Below are 25,132 nucleotides of genomic sequence, written 5' to 3'. Positions count from 1 at the left end.
TGGTCGAGGTACTTTTTGGTGAAATTAAAGTCTAATCAGTTTGAAACTTAGTAAACATGTTCTGTATGATATGAACGTTCTTATTTTATTGCCAAATTAGAATTTTTACCCAATTTTCAAGGTCCACTGAACATAGAAAATGATAGTGGGGATGAGGCATTTGTGTGCTTTGTACACATTCTTGTTTTAAACATACTTTATCATTTTATCAAAAGGCTACAAAAATTGAAACTTTTTGCCAAATGAATTAAAGAGCAACACAATTTTCAATCTGGTCGAAAAGGGACAGCAATGATTTAAATAGCATTTTTTTTTTAATTATAACATAATTGGAATGAAGCCTTCCAAAGTCATGATTTCTTAACTATATATTATTAAGTATTTTTTAGAACGAAACATAGAAGTACCCAATTGGAAATAAAACGTATGACTTTCATTGTTAATCCTGGTTAATTATCAACAAATGTTGTTTCCCTAAAATATTCGCTTCTAAAAGCAGTTGTGTTTTTTTTTTATCATCCCGGGATTATTCTGGTACAGCATATATTATCCCTGCTCTTGAAAAAGGGCACATCTTCCCGTAAGCCATCAAGAGGGAACTCTTTTTCAGTCCAGGTAATACGACATGATTCTTGTGGGACGGTTAAGTTGACTAAATTCAAAATCTACTATACATTTTGGGAAAGAAAAAAATACTACAGATTTATGCTTTTTGACGTAATATTTTCCCTAGATTTGAAATCTGCTCTAAATCTGGAAACCTTTAAAAGAATAGATTCAAACGTATATGCAAACTGACGACGCGTAGCTGACAATGTAAAACGAAAATTTGCCACCGTCAAATCAAGATTCTAATGCAATTTTTATGTAACATTTCGTTTTTTTTTTTTCATTGGCTAAAAGTTACCGTCAAATCCACAGTTATGATTTGTAGTTAGGTGTTGCTTTTTTCGATGATATTGTGGTAATCGAACATTTTTTTATCCATAAATTCAGAATGGTGGATCCGTCCTTAGTTACGACTGGTCAACTGTGGATATGACGGTTACTTTTAGCCAATGCAAACAAAATTTGTTGCATACAAATTGCATTAAAATTGACAATAAGTCTAAAAATAATTTTTCGTTAATAGTTATAATTACGAAAGTAATGTTTCAAAGTCTTCCTCAGACTAATATGGTCTTACTATTGAAGATTTTAAATTCCTTTTATGGACACTGTGCACCTTTTATTTCATTTAAGGAATGATTGTAGTGTTTTTGTCTGTCCATGACGAAATAACATAAAAAATGTTGTGCACACTAAATAATTCGCGTAGCGGATTATTTTAAAGTCTACAACACATCTTATAATTTAATTCTATGTCCAATTTAAACCGAAGTAAATCATGAAAAAAACGTTGATAACTTCAAGGTCATATGATAAAATTGTGTCTATAAGCTAATAAACAAAACAACGTCATCCAATCAGAAGACGCGTTACATCCATAACTAAATCATTAAATTCATAGCAGAATGCTTGTTGGTTTACGGAATACAAAACATGAAGTAAAACATCCTCATAAAGAAAGAGGCTGCAGGGTTTTGGAAATGTCAACTTTGATCGTAGTTATATTTATTTCAATAAAGGATAACAGCAGAGAGATAAAGAGATTGGCTGATTTCATAGGAATACCATACACAGAACCAACGATAAAAGATATCGCTGACACATCATCTTTTCAGAATATGCAACAACATAAGAGAGATCCTACCGGCTCCATTTATCGGAAGGGTAATATATTTTTTATAGTACACAAGTTTTGTAGTAACTCATACATGTCATATACCTTATATTTTTTTTATAAAACTTCGCGTATTTAGCTAGTGTTTATCGGGAAAATGATGTTTTTCTGTATGCTATGATAACTATATATACAAAAAATGTATCAGATTCATGGTAAAATGTTGATAAAAACTGAAACGTGACGTAGAATAATAGAATATAGTGAAGCTGTAAACATGGTGTATGGTTTGGTTAAAAACGAATTTGAGGTTCAAAGTGTTAAAAGATTATAGATTACAATGTATTTGTTAGTTGCTTAATGTTCAGTGGTACATATTTAATGCATGAAATTACTTATAAAATCAATACATGCAATAGGTACGTCCTAAACTATAGAGGTTCTGGGACAAATGTCGGTGAAATTATGACTGCTTATTAAAATAAAAGAGTATATTGTATGGATACAGACACTTTGCCTGTCGAGGGTTCTTATTGTATAAACGGCGTCACACTTTTTGTACACGAATCATCAAATTTAACTTCTCCATTTCAACCGGACATGGCAGTGTACTCGTACTACCTGAGTGTACAGCCAAACATATTTCCCACTTTCGCAAAGGTTTTACTTCCATCGGAAGAAGAAGTTAGTGACCATATTGCCCGCCATGAAACAGTCTTGGACAAATGAATTATTGCGTATCTATAGACTAATAATAAGGGTATATTGTATCATTGAGAAGGTAAACTACATATTAACAGTGCCACGTCAGGAGTATTCCAGTTATTCATTCGTTTGAAATGTTTGAGCTTTTAATTTTCCCATTTAATTATAGATTTTCCGTTTAAAATTTTCCTTCGAGTTCAGTGTTTTTGTGACTTTCCGTTAAAATTGTACAAGACTTAGTATACATTTATTTAACTAATGTTAATACTACTTCCTCTTAAGTATGATGTTGTGTAACCTAAAATACCTTTAATACAGATGGCATAAGTTTTGCTGTGCTGGATATGCAAAAATATCCAGTCTGATTTTGGACATTATATCATGTCTATGAAATACATTGTATAATTTTATCGACAAACAAGAGCCTTTATAAGTACTACAGCTGATCAGTTTGGTTGCATAAGCAAGATGTGAATACAATGCTACATTAGTTAGCTCTATATGCGTAGATAAACATGTAAATAACTTTCCGTGTGTTTACTTAAATAGCACAATATTATTAAAACACGAATGCACAATTCATTGCTAGTGTACATGTACACTGAAATTTAATCTTAATTTGTGTGCAAATGTTTCTGGAATATACTTAAAATATAAAAATAGAACTTACCTCCGTTTTGCTTTTACATTCTACTTGAAGATACTTTTAGATTGGAAACTTTCAATATGGCTGTTTAATAATCAGCCGTCATTCACGCGATATAATAGTGTGTGTTTTTGTTTGTATAAGGATCCTGCACCTTTTAAGAAATACAACATAATCATGATAATGCAGACATGCAGGCACGTAAATGATCTTTCAATAGAAAAAAAAGTATATGTAAATTACAACAAAACTTTATACCGTTTGTGAACACGTAATGTAACAAACATGATTTAATACAAAGTTTGTGCATGAGGTGTTATTGTGAGGGGATTTTTAAACATTTACAAGTAACAAGGTACGACAATCCTGAGTCCTATCTATCTTCGTATAGAAAACTCAAAACTCTTTATTTTATGACTATGGCTACCGAAGAGTCTATTTCTAGAGACTATATAGAGGACCGCTTCATACGCATAGTAACAGAAATAAAATCTAAAGTAGATGATGTGAAAACTGATGTTATTAACACAAAACTTAAGGTTAAAAAGTTACGGGAGGACCATCTTCAGCTAGAAAAGGGTGTTTAACACCTGAACTACAAATTAACAGGGTAGCAAATAAGAAGTTGGATTTATTCAGAACAAGTTTATAACAAAATTCTATTCTGCATGAACAACAGGTTTTTTTTGCTAGAAAAACATGAGAGAAATTCAAATTGAGACGGTCGTTTATGGGATTGATTAAGAAAAAAATACAAACAATAATGAGATCCCTTAGTGGTTAGTGTTCTCATGTTCTGTCAATATATCAAGGCACAACAATAAATAATTGCTTACCTTTAAATGTCGTTATGTGTTCTCTTATTAAATATGTTACATGTAAATACTAGAATAGGTCCAGGGCTGTGTAATGATAAATTAATATGTAAAACGATTTTTTTCTGCAATTCCTACGTCGTAACACCAACATTACTGTCCATGATAAAGACTACAAAAAATAAATAACAAAACAAGACAAGACACGTTTCCCCCTCGACAAAATAATGTTACAATTACTGTTTTTTCAGGAGAAATCAAAGACTGGCTAAATCATTTTACAGTTGCACACAATGAGCGTTTTGACGAACAGTATATAGAGAGATTTAAAGACAGCTTATACGAACTCAATTTTGATTAACACTCTTAACAGCAGGGTATATTGTGTCACTATAATTAGATTTTGAAACAACTATGTACATTGTGCTCTGATTATTTACTTCACAATTGAAATGATATAAAATGGTAGAACTTTCACGTTTTTGCATTGGTGCTTTATCTTTTCATTATGAATTTATTTTTTATTTCACCGTGTCCCTTTTTATAAATTAAAAAATATATATACATATTCTACATTCTTGTAGATTTTTTTCTTTCAATTACCGGAAGCAGTAAACATCCGAAAAGGAATAAATAAAATCCCAAACAAATAATATGTCTGTTGTTTCAGTATTACTCTCAGTCAAGTAGGATTATTTAAGAAAAATAATAAATACTTGATTTTGGACCTCAAATTTCTTTTACTCTAGTTGGCCTATTTAACTTGTTTTATTTGTGTGTCTCTGAGGAGCACTCTTTTAAGACAAAACGCGCATTTGGCGTTCATAATTAAAATCTTGGTATCTATATGGTGAGTTTATTCAATTTAGTAAATCATGTTATTCTGATTTGCCATTTTTTTTATCTATGTTCTCGAATATTTCATATTTATATGTTTAGGAATTTTTTTTAGTTTCTATATAGTTTCATCTCAACATAAGAAAAATATGGAATACATTGTTAAAAGAGCAAGCGATTTGTTTTTGACAACGTAGGCGTTCAATGAAACGACCAAAGTTAACGCATATTCACAAATCAAATGTATCTGAGGTTTTTGTCATGTGGTTAAAGGGATCGGTTGTTGAGTGGTCTAAGCAGTTGAAATACTTCACACTAGTATGCAAACATTGAGGTTTTGAGGTCAAACCACGTACTGATAGGTAATTTCGACCCGAATAAAGTTGCCCGAGATTGATATGTGTATGCCCCATTGTTAGGCAGTTTGTGTTCTAGTCTGTGCGAACGGTCGTCTGTTTGATCGTTCGTCCGTCCTTTTGTTCGTCCGTCTGTCCCGCTTTAGGTTAAAGTTTTTCGTCGAGGTAGTTTTTGATGAAGTTGAAGTCCCAACAACTTGTTCGCATGTTCCTTATGATATGATCCTTTAAATTGAATTCCAAATTAGGGTTCTGACCCAAATTTCACGGTCTGTGTACTAAGGACACATTCTTGTTTTTTCTCGAAGTTCGATTGTTTCATCAGTAGTCACGTTTGTTACCTTACGAGTTCAGAAGTTGCCTTGTCACAGACAAAGTTGAAAATATCATATTTTTCAATAGGAACACATTAATTGCATCATTTGGTACTAATTTAATGTAATTGTTTATGATTTCAAAATACTGTTATTTGAGTAATATTTTTTTTTCAATAATTATTAATAAATTACTTGAATATATTATTGTCAACTTACATAATGTGTACATTAGTAAATGGGTTATTACTTATGATATAACATTCCTTGGACCTGATAACGAAAGATGTGGTATGAGTACCAATGAGACAACTCTCCATCCAAATTTGAAAATCCGTAAATTTTACGGACAAAATCAAGAGTTGGTTGATCCATACGATGTGTCTTTGTCCAAACTAGCTAAGGACATTTTTACCACATGTTAGATTGGGGTTTGTCATTGAATTGTATAATCTTTTAATTATAGAACGTGACTTGTTCCCGATTGTGACTGTTTTGCTGAGTGTGAATTCGCATTGCTATGAGATGTGTTACGGTACTTTTCTATCTCAATTACATGTTACTATTTAATTTTGATGTTATATTTGTAATTCTCATCGGATTTTGTCAAATGTCTCGACGTCTTTTTGGTTTTATTCATGTGTTATGGTAAACAAAAAATCACACCTTCATTTATTAGATTTGATTTGGTCAACGTAATTTGTACGATGTATTATTTTTGCAGTTTGATTCAGAATTAACCGGACATAGAATATAGTTATAGTCTAATTGTTAACTCAGTTTGATATTAATAAGCATTGCAATTTTCATTGTTATTAAATGTAATATCAGTATTTAGTACAAATATAATCTTAAATCAATCCTAATTCTATTTAATTTTGATAGATAGTTTTATTCATTCAAATGTGATATCATTGTTTGTGTGTTATTTTACAAATTCCGATGTGACGTCATTTTTCTGTCCTTTTTTACAATTTCAAATGTGACGTCACTTTGCTATGAGACCTTGACTAATTCGGGTGTGTCTATTTTTTGTGTTGGATTTTGTCGGTTTATGTATTGTAACCGGATGTTTTTTGTAATTAGTTAATAAATTAATCTAGATAATAGGGATTTTCTTGTTCAAAACAGAAAATCCTGGCCGTTTTTGGCACAACTTTTTTGAACTGTTGGTCCTCGATGCTGTTCAACTTTGTACTTGTTTTGGCTTTCAAACTTTTGTATCTGGGCGTCACTGGTGGGTCTCTTGTGGACGAAACGCACTTCTGGCGTATTAAAGTTTAAACCTGGTGCCTTTTGTTAGCTATTCTTCGTTTGTTTCTTTGTCAAATATGTTCTCCTTTTTTATGTGTATTGTAGTCCAGTAATGTTGTGTTGTCATTTTAATGTTATATTTAACATGATGGTCATTAAGGCAGGAGGTTTGGCATGCCACAATACCAGATTCACCCACCATGTTTTCTTTAAAAAAATGTCCTGTACCAAGTCAGGAATATGGTCATTTTTATATTATAGTTTGTTTCTGTATGTGTTACATTTTAACGTTGTGTTTCGTTTGTGTCGTTTGTTTCCTCTTATATTTGAGTGTGAATTCACATTATTATAAGACGAGTCACGGTACTTTTCTATCCTAGATTCATGTATTTAGTTTTGATGATATATTTGTTATTCTCATCGGATGCTGTCCCATGCTTAGTTTGTTTCTGCGTGTATTACATTTTAGTGTTGTGTCGTCATTCTCCTCCTTTATTTAATAAGTTTCCCTCGGTTTTGGTTTGTGACCCGGATTTGTTTTTTCTATCGATATTAGTTTTGAACATCGGTATACTACTGTTATAAAAAAGAGGATGTGGTATGATTGCCAATGAGACAACTATCAACAAAAGACCAAAATTACACAGACATTAACAACTATAGGTCACCGTACCGCCTTCAAGAATGAGCAAAGCCTGTTGTCTGTATTTACCCAGAACTTGAGTATGGCCCTTTTTTGTATTCTATTGCTTTCCTCAATTGTAAATTTGAAGAAAAAAAAACATCGTTTCACATTTGCAGTTAATACCGTCGATTCCTGAGGTCTTGGAACCAAATCTAATGTACCTTTAAAAGTTCTCCGGATATCAGGAAAAACGTCGTGCAATTCAAAGGGAAAATGGTTGACTTATGACTTATCAAGATTATCGGGCCACATAAAGAAACAATTTGAAGATTATTGTGGACTCAAATATGACCTATGATGTTTTTTATGAACTTTTCTAACATAGTTTTGTGACTTCTGCTTAAAAGCATTTAAATCGATTTGCAGTTGTCTTTACAGACTCATTTATACTGGTTACAAAGTGTTCAATGCATAAACGAGCAATACATATTCTGATTATTTACGTTGAAATAAACGTTATTTGTTCAAAGTATTTGCGAAATATTTGATTAAAGTCCATTATGTATATATTGCTCATTGCTTAACATCCAGTGGCAAAAGGTGCAAAATAGGACATGAAAAAATTAAGAATAATCTACTTCGTCTCGTTTGTCATAAAATCTGGTCAAAGTCGAGAAATACGCCTTAAAATGAGACATAGGAAGCCGGGTTTTTTGTTTCTTTAATTTCTAATTCCGGAAGATAAATTAATGAAACGTTTGGTATTTCAAAGTGATATATTTAAAACGTATGCTACCAGTTATATATTGAAAAGCATTGTGGATGAAATCTTTTAGATGAGTTTTCATTTAAGATTTGAAATTAACCATAAGTTTTGCAGAGTTTTCCCTTCGCGAGTAAACAGCTTCACAGTATTTTGAAAGACCCTTATTCACTGCAGACAGCATCTTTGTATATGTAATGGAGAAATCCGTAGTCAAACATGCAAATGAGCAAGCAGTTTACCGCTGTTTGTACGGAATAGTGAAGCTTAGGTATCCAATAAAAACAGATTAATTATCCTTCGATTTTCTGCTCAATGTAATGCTCTTTGAAGCCAATTAAGACTTATGATTAGCAAAGAACTCTTTCTTGTCAAATGATGTCTCTATATGTGAGATTATATGAGTGCTCATTTATTTATTCTTTACAAGACACTAATAATAGTACGAGTAACATAAAAAGACAATATTATTTGAAGCTTATAAGCAGGAAAAATAACATACTTATCATGAAGAGATGAAAGACATTTATCTTGTTATATATAACGTTGCTTATGTTGATTGCATCAATTTCTATATTTGTAAACTAAACAGAAAGGAATGTCCTCTTTCCCTCATAGATAGGTTTCTATCTCAATGGTTTACAAAGACGGGAAAGAGATTAATCACCAGTTATACTTTTACATCGCGTAACCGTCTCTTAATGAAGCACAATTACCTACATTTTCCGTTGTTTACGTAAACAAATACAGGTATACAATGGGTATAATACACTTTGTATTTGCAGTTATGAGTATATTTCACTAAATCTGGACAGCCTTGAATGCATCAATGGTGATTCTGTCGAAATAAATAAACAGTTGATAATATGGGAACATTTCAATTAGTTCTTATTTTGTTTTAATTTGTACACAGTCACCTATTCTACTTAGTTACTTTGTTTGAACCTTTCAGCAATGGCTTTGAATGAAGAAAAAACACTTTTCAACTGTACTAAAACTTCTACATTGTATAAGAATAACGTAACAACAACCCCATATCCAAGCTACGAGACAACCACAAACGGTAGTGTACTATTTTCATTTAAATGTTTTAATCTTGTTTAGCACCTCCCTTTATTTCATGTAACAATTTAGGTTTATTGAACCAAAAGTTTTTCGTTGTTCTATTGGGAGTTAGTGGAGTTGTACTTCCTGCATATACTGTTGTTTATTCATGCTCTTTTTGTGTGTATTTTTTTTTAACTTAAAATGATGTGGAGAAAATAAGAAGAATGATTATTATTTCAAATTGTAATAATTTCATTATGTCATACTTATTACATAATTAATTGTTATGTAATTAGTTGCTATATTGTGATGTCCATACTTTAATGAATTTAGTTTCTTTGTTATTCATAGCATCCCAAAATATTTTATAGATTCTTACACAACACAGTTTGACCTCCAAAACTGTGTCTCAGATTTTTCCTATTATATTTCATTCTCTCATAAATCTTCAATGAAGTTTGCAACATCAATTCATAAGAGATCACTAAATTCAATTGGGTATACAATTTGTTCTATTGATTATTCTGAAAATCTTAGACACAGTTTTGGAGGTCAACCTGTGTTGTACAAGAATCTATAAAATATTTTGGGATGCTATGAAGAACAAAGACGCTAAATTCATTCAACAGGCCCAAATATATACTAGTTCAGTGATAATGAACGCCATACTTAACTCCAAATTGTACACAAGAAACTAAAATTAAAATAATACAAGACTAACAAAGGCCAGAGGCGCAAAAATGCGGCGGGGTTAAACATGTTTATGAGATCTCCCCCCTCCCCCCTATACCTTTAGCCAATGTAGAAAAGTAAAACATATTTTATCTTCAGGACTTTTAAATGATTTACTTTTCAATACTGCATTGGGAAAGGAGGGGAAGTATACAAGTTTATTTTGTGATACAGTATATAATATAATTAGGTATCCCACAAATTATATGGTTGTACGTTTAGCTATTATCTAGACTCGTACAAAATGTATATAATAAAAAAAAAAAACACATATGACAGGGGTGGATAAAAAACCTCGGTGTCTTATGAAGGGGAGAGGGAGGTTTAAATTTAGATATTTGTATAGAGATGTATATATATGCGAGTATTGGCAGTAATGGTTATGGTGTGTGTGTTTCAGATCAAAGATCGTTTCTATAATTCTGTATCTTTTAGTTTTTAACATTTCACTCTATTAATGATTTTATTTTGGAAAAAAAGGGAGGGGCAAGACATTTTTAAAAACATATTAATGGGTCGCGTTTTTTTTTTTTTTTTGTTCTTCGGAAGTAAGCCAGAAGAAGACTATTTCTGGTTTATTTTTATTTCCATTTGGAAGATCTTCTGGCTCTCTTTTACCTCTTCTTTTTTTGATAGGACGGTATATAACAAACATGGCGTCGTTTAGTCTAAATGAAATTAATAAATTTATGAATGCATATATATTAGAATGTGAGCTGTTTTATAAACGTGTTTTATGGTATGACAGTAGGACGATAAGCTGGATAAATATAAAAACTACACGGACAATTACTCTTAAGGGAAAATTATTTGGTATTATAGGGAAGGGTTTTTGATTGATAAGTGTTTAACGCTACTTTCAACACTATTGGGCTATTCCGTGTTGGTCAGTTTAAATCTATAAATGAAGGATGGGGAAAGGAAGGGAGGGCATTATTATTCATTTCAATATGTCGTTTATCATGCCTACTGTTCAGCTCTAATAGGCAACCATATTCATTAATGAAATCCTTCTGTCCCCCACCCGAACAAATATATAAATATAAGATGGCTCTTATTTACAATTGTAACACAAGTTTAAATTGATTGATTGTTGCTAATTTTAACACCCAGTGACAAACATTTCATGCTTGTTCATGAAAACACGAGTTAAAAAGTCAGGTATATAATAAAAAGCGAAGAGCTGGAATGTGATTGCAAAAACATGTAAATAAACTCATCACAGATACCAGGCCTAAATTTTGTATATACGCCAGACGCGCGTTTCGTCTACAAAAGACTCATCAGTGACGCTCGAATCCAAAAAAGTTAGAAAGGCCAAATAAAGTACGAAGTTGAAGAGCAATGAGGACCAAAATTCCTAAAAGTTTTGTAATCCACCGGAGTTTAAACATGGAGTGGATGTAAGCAATTATAGATAATCGTAAGGTCTTCAACAATGACAAAAACCTTATACTGTAAAGTCGTCTATAAAAGGCCCGACATGAAAATGTAAACAATTCAGACGAAAAAACTAACAGCCTAATTATACATAACAAAACAATTTACAAAATATCAAATATGAGTCGAGACATGAACCAACGACAACCACTAAACTACAGACTCTTGACCTTGGACAGGTAAATAAAGACTATGGCAGGGTTGATATAGAAACGAAGATGTGGTATGATTGCAAATGAAACAACTCTCCACAAGAGACCAAATGACACAGAATTCAACAGCTATAAGTCACCATACGGCCTTCGACAATAAGCTAGGCATACATCGCATAGTCAACTATAAAAGGCCCCGAAATCACAAATGTAAAACAATTCAATCGAGAAAACTAACGGCCGAATAAATGTACATATGCACAAAAAAAAATGAACGAACACAAATATGTATAACAAAGCAACAGACGGCAACCACAATTACATGCTCCTGACTTGGGACAAGCACATACCCACAGAATGTGACGAAATTATTTTTATGTCTACCTGTGCGAATTTCAAACGCGCAATTTTACACCAGTAATGAAAACCTTCTTTCATTTATGGGTAGACTTTACATAGATAAATTCAGCCGTATAAGAAAAGCAAAATGAGAATGTTAAATTTGATGTATGCCTTTTTGTGCTACTTTGTTATATTTGTTGTTTATGTAGTGATATTAAGATGATAACACAATATTGACTGATGTACCCCTATTTTTGACATTTTTACTCTTTGAGTATGTTTGTTTAGTTCATGCATCGTTGACAATGTAATAGAATTTGATGCGACTGTCATACAAGTGAGAGGTTTAGCTAGCTATAAAACCAGGTTCAATCCACCATTTTCTACATTAGAAAATGCCTGTACCAAGTCAGGAATATGACAGTTGTTATCCATTCGTTTGATGTGTTTGGACTTTTGATTTTGCCGTTTGATTTTTGATTTTCCTTTTTGAATTTTCCTCGGAGTTCAGTATTTTTGTGTTTTTACTTTTTGTGAGCACTCAATGCATCCCGAATATGGGACAGTGGTATAACAGTACAATAAAATAACAACCTGTACAATCTGTTGCAATTAGATTAACTTAAAAGATCGAAACGAGACACACACAAACAAACTAATTTTAAGACAATAGACACGAAGCACCGACATGCAATTACTGGAAATTTGCCGCGAGTCAAAGCTAATAACAACTAGAACTGAAATAAATCTTTTTCTTGAGCTCTCAAATAGTACACAACGCGCGCCAAAGGATTAAAAAAAAGACAACAGTCTGAGAAACGTCTAGTTTACGTTGTATATAGATATAAGAAGATGTGGTATGAGTGCCGGTGGGACAAGTCTTCATCCAAGTCAAAATTTGTAACTGTAAACCATTACAGGTCAAAGTACGGTCTTCAATACGGAGCCTTGGCACAAAAAGAACAGAAAGTCATAAAGGTTCCCAAAAAATGACTAGTGTAAAACCATTGTCACTCATGTTTAGAAAGAAAGGGAAGAAATCCAAACAATTATCGACCAATCACAAACGTTGTTGCAAATTTGACCTTAAGACGTCAAAGAATTTCCCATAATGCAATTATTGCATATAAATAAATAAAAAAAACTATTATACCAATTGAATAAAAAATATTGCATTTGAGTAAAAATTATACAATTTGAATTAAAAATTATATCATTTGAATAAAAAATATTGCATTTAAATGAAAAAAATATTGCATTTAAACGAAAAAAATATTGCATTTAAATGAAAAAAATATATCATTTAAATGAAAAATTATACCATTTAAATAAAAAATATTGCATCTAAATGAAAAATATACCATTCAAATGAAAAAATATTGCATTTCAATGAAGAAATGTACCAATCAAATATAAAATATTGCATTTGAATGAAAAATATCGAATTTTTGCAACCAATACCATGCCATAGAAAATTTAATTTAATAATAATTTTATTTTCTTTGTTCGGGATTTTTGTTTTATCTTTTTTTTTTTTGTATTAACTGTTTTAAAGAAATAACATTAATGTTAGTTCATTCTTCATTTGATATAACTTACTATTCCGTTTATTAAAAAGAAAATGTTAAATATTTTATCTTAAAAAAAGTATGCAATATGTATAATTTTTGGTTAAATGTTAACTTTCATTATAATTACAAATATGTGACAAGAAGATATAAAGAATGCAGTAAAGTTGTAACAACGCCGTTGAAAGGTGAACCATATCTTATATTATCGTTGTTTTTGACGAGAAAATACAGTAGGGTCAAGATTGGGAAGGTTAAATATCAGAACGTCCTGTGTAAATACAAGGTAAAATACCCGAATCATACTATAATTGACCTTTTTACATGTGTGAGATAACACTATAACACATGAAACGAGAGTTGTAAGTTAAAAAAACCAACGTATTATAACCACTGACGTCTACTTAGCTTGGATTAAAAACAATTGTGCTGACTTCAACTCAGTTTAAAAGTAACTGCAAGGTAAGTCTTATAACTTTGCTTCACACAATAGATTAAATGTGAAGAGAGATAAAGCATACCCTAAAATAATCACACACAGAAATGATTCTTTTTTGGAAACAATAAGATTGTCATCAAATTAAGGTTTGAAATTCTGTATACATGTATATTATCATACAGTGGAGATCACTTCTAACCTCTCATTAGAACTGTCAGGAGAACTGTCATAGAACTGTTCTAACCTGTCCTAGAACAGTTCTACCTAGAACAATTCTACCCTAAAACTGTTCTAAGTAGAACTGTCAGAATCAGTTCTAGGTAAAACTGACTTAATCAGTTCTAGGTAGAACTGTCAGGATCAGTTCTAGGATAGAACTTTCTAAATCAGTTCTAGGTAGAACTGTCCAAATCAGTTCTAACCGTAGAACTGTCAGCAGAACTGACTAAATCAGTCAGGACTGTAGAACAGTTCTAAACTGACGTCACTGCAGTAAGGGCACTTTAGAGTTTAGAAGAAATAAATCACTTCCAATTACTTTGCTATATAATAGCAGATTTTCTATATTTCTTTCTGATCATACGTTACATGTACAAATATCGAAGTGAATAGGAGGTTTTCCAACTCATCGGAGAAATATTTTTATAAAATTGCATAGAAAACATCATTGTTTACGTTTCTTCGTTCCCCGTTTTTAACAGTCTCTGCATACATGTCATTAATATATCTATGGAATTTTAATCGTAATTTACCTTGTTTGCCTTGGATTTACATTCATTTAAGATTCTGTTTTGACAAATGTTCAAACGAAAATTGTACAGTGGATGAATTATGGGATATTAATGATAAAAGTGTTGTATTATAACGTAAAAAAACTATATACATTTGCACCATCTCGTCAATTTAGCAAGACTTATCCATAACGATTATAAATGATATCTGGGAGTCTGAAACTCAGAAAAAATATACTCATCAGAACATGAATGAAGCATTTGCCACTGGACGTTCGGCTACAAACAAAATCATGCATTTTTCTTTGCCTTCTTCCATTTGTCTTCAAATTATATTAACAGTATACTATTCCAAGAAGAGAACTTCCCATACATGTACTTTTTATTTTAAAATAAAGTATATGAATCAGTCATGTGAGTGTTGGATGATGCCGTAAAATATTTATGTTTAAAAAAAAAACATCACAAACTAACTGACTTAAAAAGTCACTTTAGTGACGGTTCATTATTATGGATACAGAGAGAAAATAAGGGTGCGCTAAATTTTTAGATATGGTATAAATACACCGTACCGCTATTTGTCTGCCATTACTGGATATCGCACAGGTTCCCGTAAAAATTTGACATCATAAAACAAAATATCTGACGCCACAATGGAAAAGTGATTGTTGTATGCTTCAAAAGTTCAAGAGGCCGGGTCAGCCAGGATTAGCAATATAGGTGTATTGTGTTCCAAAGTTGGTGTCATTTTTATCATACGATCCGTCCTGACATAGAAATATTATTGGTTTACAATGAGGCCATATACATATTTACATGATAAGTGTAAATAAGTTCAGTTTTAGTTGATATGGTCAAATAATTTTGTTAAAACGACTCAGTTTGATACATGTATATCGAAACTACTGAAATTTGTTTACAATTCAATATTTTGAATAAAAAGAGGACTTGCAGAAAATTGCTGGTACTCTAAATTGATGTGAAAATTATTTTTTAGCCAATGTGTTACAATATTGCTGTCATTTGAATAATATACAATCCATCGTGATATGTAACTACATGTGTAAGTGATTTACTATGCGACTATATATATATATATATATATATATTAAGATTTACATTATAAAGTGTAAATATGGTCAGTTTTGGTTGATGCTGTCACATATGGTCAGTTTTAGTTGATGCGGTCAAATATGGTCAGTTTTCATGGATTTGGTTGATGCAGACAAATAACTTTGTTATATCCATGAGTCAGTCTGAGATATCAAAACTACTGAAATTAGTTTACGATTCAAAATTTTGATTAAAAAGAGGACATACTGGCACTTTAAACTGATGTGAGCATAATTTTGTTTTCCAATGTTCCTTTCCTTTATCATGTTTATCATGTTTATATTGAACAATCCATCCTGATATAAAAATTTAAGCACTCGCAATATAAAATTCTACTCGGAACAATATTCCCCAATATTCATGCAATAACCCTATAATATAGATCATTTGTATTATAATGATAATACACTCCATCCTTACATAGAAATATTACAGATTTACTATGCGACTATAAGAGTTTATAAAAAAGAGCAAATATGGTCAGTTTTGGTTGATGTGGTCAAATATGGTTAGTTTTGGTTGATGCTGTGTCAAATATGGTCAGTTTTGATTGATACAGACAAATAATTTTGTAACATGAGTCAGTCTGAGGTATGAAAACTACTGATATTTGTTTCTGATGCGATATTTTGAATAAAAATAGGAAATGCTAGCACCCTCAATTAATGCGAGAAAAAAAAATTTGTGGTCATTGATTTCCAATATTGCAGTTATTTATATACTACAGTCCCTCTCGAACTAAGATTATAACTGAATTGCTGTGCAGCTATATAGATTAACATAATAAAAAGCAAATATGGTAAGTTTTGGTTGATGCAGTCAAAAGATTTTATTACACGACTCAGTCTGAAGTATAAAAACTACTGATATTTGTTTATGATTCAATATTTTGAATAAAACTAGAACATGCTCATTGGTGGATCAATGGGAGGGGGTCCAGGGGTTGGAACCCCACTTTTTTTTTAACAACAATGCATATGAATGGGAGCATATAGTTGGACCCCAGCCTGGATCTAACTGCCCCTGCATGCTGGCACTATAAATTGATGTGAACAATTACATCTTTTTTTCCAAAATTGCTGTTACTTGTATATTACAGTCCCTCTAGACCTAAAATTAAAACTGAAGTACTGTGCACCTATATAGATTTGCAGAAAGAAAAAGCAAATAAAGGCAGTTTAGATTGATGCGGTCAAAAGATTTTTGTTAAACAGGTCGTCCGAGGTATGAAAACTACTCGTAAACAGATATTATATTTGTTAATGAGGTCCCATAGTTTTGTTATGTGATAATGAGCCATCCTGACTCCCGGAATATCAAATGTAAAACAATTCAAACAATAATGCCCCCCCCCCTTAATACTAACGGCCTAATTTATGTACAAAAATTGAGAGAAAAACAAAAATTTATGTAACACATCAACAAAAGAAAATCACTGAATTACATGCTCCTGACTTGGAACAGGCACATACATGCAGAATATGGCGGGGTTAACAGGTTAGACATGTTCTTTAAGGCAGCAACCATTTTTTTTCGACTTCGGCGAAGAACAATCTATTTTTTGAGCGACAAACCGAAAACAACTTTTTTTCTTTCAATTTTAGCATGGCATATAGTGGCAGCTGAGGATGAATTAATATTTATATATAAACAAACAATTGGTTACTGCCTAAGTCTTGCCGATTATAAATCTGAAATAAAACCGGCAAAATAGCAAACTCTATAATATAATTTAAATCGCTTTTTTACCCAACCCTTTATATTAAGGCAAAGTGTTCTTAAAACTGATAAATCAACTCTAGCCGTAGAATTTATAAATCAATTTTAGCCGCAGAATTTATAAATAAATTTTAGCAGTGGACTTTATAAATCAATTCTGTCCGTAAAATTTATAAAAATCAATTTTAGCCGTAGAATTTATAAATCAATTTTAGCCGTAGAATTTATAAATCAATTTTAGCCGTAGAATTTATAAATCAATTCTGGCCGTAGAATTTATAAAAATCAATTCTAGCCGTAGAATTAGAAATCAATTCTAACCGTAGAACTGTTCTAGAAGTAGAACTGACCAAATATCTGGTCAGTTCTAGCTAGAACTGTCAGGATCAGTTCTAGGGTAGAACTGTCAGGATCAGTTCTAGGTAGAACTGTCCAAATCAGTTCTAGGTAGAACTGACCAAATCAGTTCTAGCTAGAACAGTTCTAACCTAGAACTGACTAAAAGGTGTCAGGCTGACAGTTCTACGTACTGTTCTAGAACAGTTCTCCTGACATATTTAATGAGAGGTAAGAAGTGATCTCCACTGTATATATGTTTGTCTTTCGACATTATACACTATTGGGTAGTTGCTTAACTATTGAGAACTATTGTCGCAAACAGTAATCAAATAGCACGTGCTTGAGTGTGTATAATGTCATACTATGTTAGACAGAAGACCTCAATATATGTATAGTTTTATAATATAGTAGGAAGCATTTAAACAACTCTGATGTTTCTTTGTCAATTTCGATAGAAAATTAAGTAGTAAGGAAGCATTGTTATTTTCCGACATCTCGCTTATCTCTCGTTTGCTTGCTTGCAAATGTCGTTTTACGCGGAAACTCTTTTGTATTGAACATGTTATAATTAAAGAATGCAATGTCGGCCAAAATGTTATAATGCCGACATATCAGATTGCTCTAGATCTACTTTGCAGGTATATTTACAAAGTAAAAATATCGACAAGTATTTTTATTTTAAGAAACCTTAATGCAAAATATGATACTATTTATGATGTCTTCTACTATAATTCTGACAATTTCATATTGTTTTGTATAGTTTATACACTTTTTTATGAAACGGACAACGCCTAAGCTGTGACCATACCTTGTATTAAAAATGCCATAATGCGGGGTTCACACATTGCCGATTATTGCTCTCGTCTGAGATCAGACAGCAATACGACACGAAAAGTGAAAAAGTCGGATTAGTATCCTCAATTATCTGGAATATCCTATCATTGTCGGAACGCAGTCCTTTTAGTTCGTAACAGATTCCTACAGGTCGGGAAGGGTCCGAATAGTTCGGCAAAGCACCCCGACAGTTAGGTGCGTCCCGTAACTTTCAGGGCAACTCAGCCGATTTTGTCTAGTCGGATTACAATCGTGGCTATGTCGTGACAGATTCTTCTGTATCGGATCGAATTCCGAACAATGTTTTGTGTATTCTGGACGGTGTCCTGTGGAACAGGAATGATCTGGAGTAATTTTTCATAGCTGTTTTTCTGCCGATTGAGTCCAGATTGCATCCAGATCTTGTCGATTGCGAACCGTTTTTTGCCGAAACCGTTCGGAAACAGTCCCGTTATTAATACGAAATTCGTCAATGATACCCACGTCAGAGTCCCGACAATTACAGAATACAATACGACTGAGACCAGACAAAGCCGTTTGCAATGCGAAACAGCGGACCGTGATAGGATTACGTTCCGACAGTACCTGAGCATCCCGAATATGCCGACAGTTTTTGAACGGATAACTTCCGTCAGCGTCGGTTCACTGTCTGGTCGCTGTCTGATCTCTGTCGGATTACATTCGGCAGAGTCGGGACGCAGTCGTGACAGACTCGGTCGAATTTTACCTGGCGAAAAATACGAATCGGATTAGAAGCGGATTCAGAACAAGATTATCGGGACATCTTCGCTTGGAAACGGTTGAATATCGACGCTTCCTGAACACTTTCTGATTGTTGTCGTTATCAAATTATTTTTTTACAAATTTTAATTAAAGTTTGAATTTCCATCTACGATGCACATGATCTTGATCAGACTTTTAATAAATTTTAATCGGGAATGGTCCTGTCAAGGACGGTAGTAAAAATCGTGAATGTGTGACCCCAGCTTAAGTATATACAAATAATGATGTGGGAAAGTCGATAAAATGCATTGGATCAATTGATAATAACCATGTGTATCCTTGCGTCCTTATGTGGCTAACGACCTACTATTTTTTTTAGGACATAGCTTATTTACAATATACTGACCTTACATAACCTACCATTTGATAACGTGACATATGAAAGTGATAATAAGTCATACTAAATTATGTCAACATCTAGAACGTAATATTTCATAGTAATCCTTTTATTTGTATGTAAATAAGTTTCCAGTTGGTTTTCATTTTGACATTGTTGGCTTAGACTGGACACGAGTGAACACACGGATTGTTTTTGTTTTTCCTGCCCTGTCTCTTTAAATCTTACAGTCGCAATTGTTGTTTTTACGGTTCTAATTAATATATTGCACCATTATAATATTATATTCTTATTTTCTGGTATGGTATTGTTCAAGGTTTCATTAATTGTAACACCAATTTTTACGTTACGGAACTGGATTTGCTTTTAATATACCATATATTACCATCTGATATCCCCCCCCCCCCCCCCCCCCGTTTTATGTAGAGTTATTGTTGATCAATGTTGTGTATTATGTAAGTTGCTGTTTGTCCTTTTCTTTTTTAGCCGTTGCTTTGACAGTTTATTACCGACGCTTTAGTTTGAAAGACCCTTTAGTTTCCTTCGCATTTTTGTTCTGCGAGTCTAGGCAGACGGCACGAAGTTACGAATTTAACACAAACTACATTATGTAGCTTGACACCGCGAACAATCTAATTACGTAACATTATGTTTTTCGTAATAGACTCAACAGTTACATGTATCTTCTCGAGCCCCGTAGATATATAATGAATATTAAAATAAAATTATTCGAAATTAATTAATTTGAATTTGATTGCAGAATTATATTACTTAAAATATGGCATTCGATTTGGAAAAAATGAAGAAAATTAGGGAGAGCTTAAAACCTGCTCCCTTACCGGAGCATGATGGTGTTGGTTATCCATCTTTCCTTCCATTCAGAGAGAAAGGAGCCAAACAAGCTTTAAAAGATATCACTAATTTCCAGTCAAGAGATACAGACATTATGATATGCACGTACGCAAAGTCAGGTATTTATCTGTTACACTATAAACAAACACGAATGATTAAAATTAAGCTCGATCCATATGAATTAATATTCATGTATTATATTTGGACTCGACGCGCATTGTGTGCATTTTGTGTTGTTTGTGAAATTATTATTGAAATTTTACAGATATGTTTCCCATTTTTGTTTGTTGTCCAGTTGTATAAACATGCATGTCTTTAACGATGTTAATGTCCATTTTCCCAGGAACACATTGGATAAACGAAATCACCAGTATGTTAATCCGAAAAACAGCAGAACTCGATAATATAAACAAAGCTACGACGATGCTGGAAACCATTTCCGACTTTTCTGTCACGGATGACCTTCCATCGCCTAGACTACTCAACACTCATTGTCAGTTCCGGTATCTTCCGAAGGGACACATCGAACATAGGGGCAAGATAATACACATGATTAGAAACCCGAAAGACACATGCGCATCGTTCTATCACCATTCGAGGAAAGACAATATATTTCTTAGCTTCTTTGGAACTTGGAATGAGTTTTTCGACTTGTGGATGTCGGCAAAATGTGAGTTATTGATACATTAATAAAAAAAATAAAAATTGTATTTGCGAATGTGTTAGCAATTATTATAGTACACTGATCGAAATCTGTGTAGACAGTGGTTAATTCTTGGTACCTCGGCTCCCCCCTAAAAAAGTGGCTGCTATGGGGACAAATACAATGTAGTGATATAAAAAAAACTAATAAACTAACATATTATTGAAAATGGAAACGGAGAAGGTGTAAAATAGAGAACAACCAAACCATGGAGCGGAGGACAACCAAAGGTTCCCAATTATTCTTCATGTGAACCCCAAGGGTGACTGGGGTATAGAAATATGGTAACTTGGTCTTCTCCCGACCGGCAGTAAAACGCTTGCGGAAGTGGGGCGTCCGTTTGGCTGTGCGGGATGTATCAAGTTTGCAGTCACGTCTGGTCAGAAGGGGGACGTTAAATTCAATGCCTCGTGTAAAGAGAGTGCCACGCTCTGTGCACGTTAAGAACCCTTGCAACAACTCTTTGGTGGTTTGTAGGTGGCCTTTTGCAAGGCAAAATTTCTGTCCCTATTTAATATACCCTGATTTTCCAGTGGCAGTCCAAATTTCCCCGACCATCATCCCAGATGGCCTCTATTGTATCAACCTACCTATTGTGATTATTGTGAACTTGTTCTCGTCCTGAATATGCATGAAATATTTGCCACTGGATGTTTAGCAACCAACAATCAATCAATCAATCTTCATGTCACCCCTTAACAACACTATATATTAGTTCAGCAAAAATGGAAGTCACTGACAGACGAAATTCTGCGAAATTAATTAACAAAAATTTTGAATAAATACAAGACCAACAAAAGGCAGGAGGTTCCTGATGTCGCTTGTGTGCATGTTCATGAAGTTGACGTACCACTCGCGAAATTTTAAAACTCTTTGTTTCATTACTTACACAAATGAACTGCGAATTCGCAGGCATTTTCTACTACAAATAATTATGTGTACTAAGGTGGATATTGTACAAAATAAGTGCATTTTAATTGAATTATACAATTGGATATATTTGTAGGTGCATATGGATCATGGTACACTTATGAAAAGGGTATTGAACAAGCAGAGAAAGACTATCCTGGCATGATATTCACTTGCTCTTATGAGGAAATGAAAAAGGTTTGTGATTGTATATTTTCTAATCAATATAAAGTAATCTCCAACCAAATATAACCTTAATTTGTATTCTTGGTTTAATATGCCTAATCACACACAAGACGTCGGCAAATGATTATGTATCTTCACTCAGTTCAAATTGTCTTTTTTATGAAACTTTAAACACAATTGTTTGCTGTTCATTATTTCAGATGACAGTAGTGAAAAACAATATATTCCTATACATTATCTCTTGCCCCGACAAAATTTTAACTGTGTGTTTCATTATTGTAATTCATTGATATACATGTAACAAGATTGTTAAAATGAGGTACGAGTAATAAGACGGCTCTTTTTATATTTACAGTATATTGTTATGTATTTAGAACTTTTTGAGCTAGATATGAATTCTAAAAAAAATTAGATAACATACTGTTCGTCATGTTTTATTTTTATGCATAAACTGATATCTGGCTAAGTAATTGCTCTAAATGATATATATCCAATTCCATATACATACATGCAGTCATTTTGAAGTACACTTAAAAAATATCTGTGCATGTGAGCTTGAAACGTGTTGTGTTTCTCACTTTAATGGTTATCTATTTTTTTAATGGATAATAAAGGACCCTAAAACAGAGATTAGGAAGCTAGCCGACTTCCTAGAAGTACAATGCACAGATAAACTTATAGAAGACATTGCAAAAGCAACATCATTTGAGAACATGAAAGAAAATAAGATTGATTTTTCAAAAGCTGGGGACGGAACGACATTCATATATAGAAAAGGTAACTTTAATACTCCTTTTTATCTTAAAGGAAACTTAAATATATTTGTCAAAAAATATGCCAGATACGTATTCTTTGATTGGTGCATGCCAACTTTGAAACAGCGGCGATGTTTCTTCGCTTAATTTACATAAGACAGAGGTTCGTAGAAAAGACTACATGTACATTGTCACTATTTCGGAGTATGCAATGGGCTGTTTTGTTCCAATTCTAAATAATCTGTATTTTTATTACATGTATAATCGTTCAATAAATGAAAATATTTGGAAACTCAGTAATCAATCTTACAAGTAACTTGAAGGTATTTCTGTGCATTAAATTTAATATCGTTGCTGACATTTTTTTTTTAAAGTAACATTTCCTGTTATGTTATGCACGCAAAATCATGAAGTCAATATAACACGAATTTAGATCTTCTATTATAACATTAAACATTTCATTAATACAAACTCATTTCAGTTGTGTTTGTGCTAGACTACAAATATAGAAAAAAATAAGAGTACATGTAATTCTGGTGTTATATGTCTATTCCTATCAATATTTAAGTTAAAAAATCAGAGAATCAAGGCTTACATCATAAAGGACGAAAAAGAATTCAAAATTCAGAAAATAGACGAAAAGAAAAATCAACATCACCATGACAAAGCACAATTAACGACAAAACGAAAAACAGCAAACTACAAAGCATTACATTACTAAACACTCCGCAACTTGAACCCAACAAACTACAAACGAGAAGGATAATATCTTTTGATTTGAGCAGATCTTTTTACATTTACTCGAACTAATGCATTGCGTTCAATATAAGGCTATCTATGTTGATATCACATTAAAAAGTTGTCTTGATATGTATGTAATACTGTCCACTGTTAGTTAAACATCTCTAAGCCCTTCTTCTGGGATTTCTTATGATTATTTTAAACGAACTTCACAATAATTATAAACTGCAGTTTCATGTGCTAGATAAGTAGTGTTCGTTCACTGAAAAATATGTAGAATTTAGTTGTAAGCAATTAATAATCAAAACGCGAGATTTGCCGAGCGATTTTCTTGTTTCATAGCGAGAATACGAAATTCCTATTTTTCTACAATGTACGATTAATATATGGTTTATCCTGTAATCTAACATTTAAGTAATGATTGTACATGTAATATTTGTTCTGGCTATGAAGAAATAACATTAAGAAATTGGTGCACACTGAATAACCAACAAAGCCACATTGTTTAGGTTATGTTATGACAGTAAGTTCTATTCATTAAATTCTAAATTCTATATTTAACGATATCATCTTGGCAAAGTGTTGATGACGTCACGGACATATGACAAAATTATGTCTATTAGTTGGAGAAACACTAGAAGACACTGGACGTTAAGCAACCAAAAGTTAATCAATCTATGAGCTAATAGACGAAAAACTTCAAGCCAATCAGAATACGTGTAACATTTAAAATTACATTTTTTTAGAATTAAACGTACAATGATGATAGAAGTTTTTTCTTTCAAAACCATCGGATCAGAACAACAAGAATTAAACGCCGACCGAAACGACTACCCAGAATTAATCGGTAACAAAAAAAATAATATTTGACTGTTAATGTATTCTGAATAGATGCAAGGTACTTTAAGACTTTCTTCATATACTACACTAAAAAGAATGGTGATTTTATCCTATAAAAAAAATCCACTTACTAATGTGCATGTTCATTAATCAAAGTTATATTTTATGAAAACACGTTCATTATCACTATGTTTCAGGAATAGTAGGAGACTGGAAAAACCACTTCACAGTAGCACAAAATGAACAATTTGATGCCCAATATGTTGAAGAGTTTCGAGACTGTTCATACAAATCTTTGTTTTATTTAAAATGATTTACAATAAAGTAATAATGTATCAGGATTTCAATTTTCTACGCCAGACGCGGGTTTCGTGTAGTAGATGATTTTTTGTTATTAGTTGTTAGTGGCTTTGAACTAGCTGCCAGTAACTTCAAGTACTCTTAGATCTGTACTGAGTGTCTTTTTGTTGTTGGAGTTTACAAGTACTCGACCACGTCCACTCTGTGTTTTTGTTAGATGCACTTCTTGTAC

General features: G+C 32.5%; 1 protein-coding gene across 1 annotated transcript; it reads left to right on the top strand.

Annotated features, from left to right (window-relative positions):
• Positions 1 to 13,626: 13,626 nt before the first annotated feature.
• Positions 13,627 to 24,932, top strand: LOC139483565 (sulfotransferase 1B1-like). Its single transcript, XM_071267577.1, has 6 exons — positions 13,627 to 13,781; positions 20,375 to 20,585; positions 20,810 to 21,136; positions 22,176 to 22,276; positions 22,879 to 23,041; positions 24,798 to 24,932. The coding sequence occupies exons 2-6, from the start codon at positions 20,393 to 20,395 to the stop codon at positions 24,911 to 24,913; spliced, it is 900 nt and encodes a 299-aa protein (XP_071123678.1). The 5' UTR covers positions 13,627 to 13,781; positions 20,375 to 20,392; the 3' UTR covers positions 24,914 to 24,932.
• Positions 24,933 to 25,132: the final 200 nt, after the last annotated feature.

Source organism: Mytilus edulis, chromosome 7 (assembly GCF_963676685.1).
Source record: "Mytilus edulis chromosome 7, xbMytEdul2.2, whole genome shotgun sequence".
In the NCBI taxonomy this organism is placed as follows: domain Eukaryota; kingdom Metazoa; phylum Mollusca; class Bivalvia; order Mytilida; family Mytilidae; genus Mytilus; species Mytilus edulis.
Note: the sequence above shows the minus strand (reverse complement) of the source record. Positions and strands in the feature narration are given on the sequence as shown.

Bases quoted from the DNA above. Each gene is read 5' to 3' on its own strand.
- LOC139483565 (XM_071267577.1), top strand. From the start codon at position 20,393: ATGGCATTCGATTTGGAAAAAATGAAGAAAATTAGGGAGAGCTTAAAA. The intron at 20,586-20,809 runs GTATTTATCTGT...CCATTTTCCCAG, and splicing joins ATGCACGTACGCAAAGTCAG to GAACACATTGGATAAACGAA. The intron at 22,277-22,878 runs GTTTGTGATTGT...TGGATAATAAAG, and splicing joins CTTATGAGGAAATGAAAAAG to GACCCTAAAACAGAGATTAG.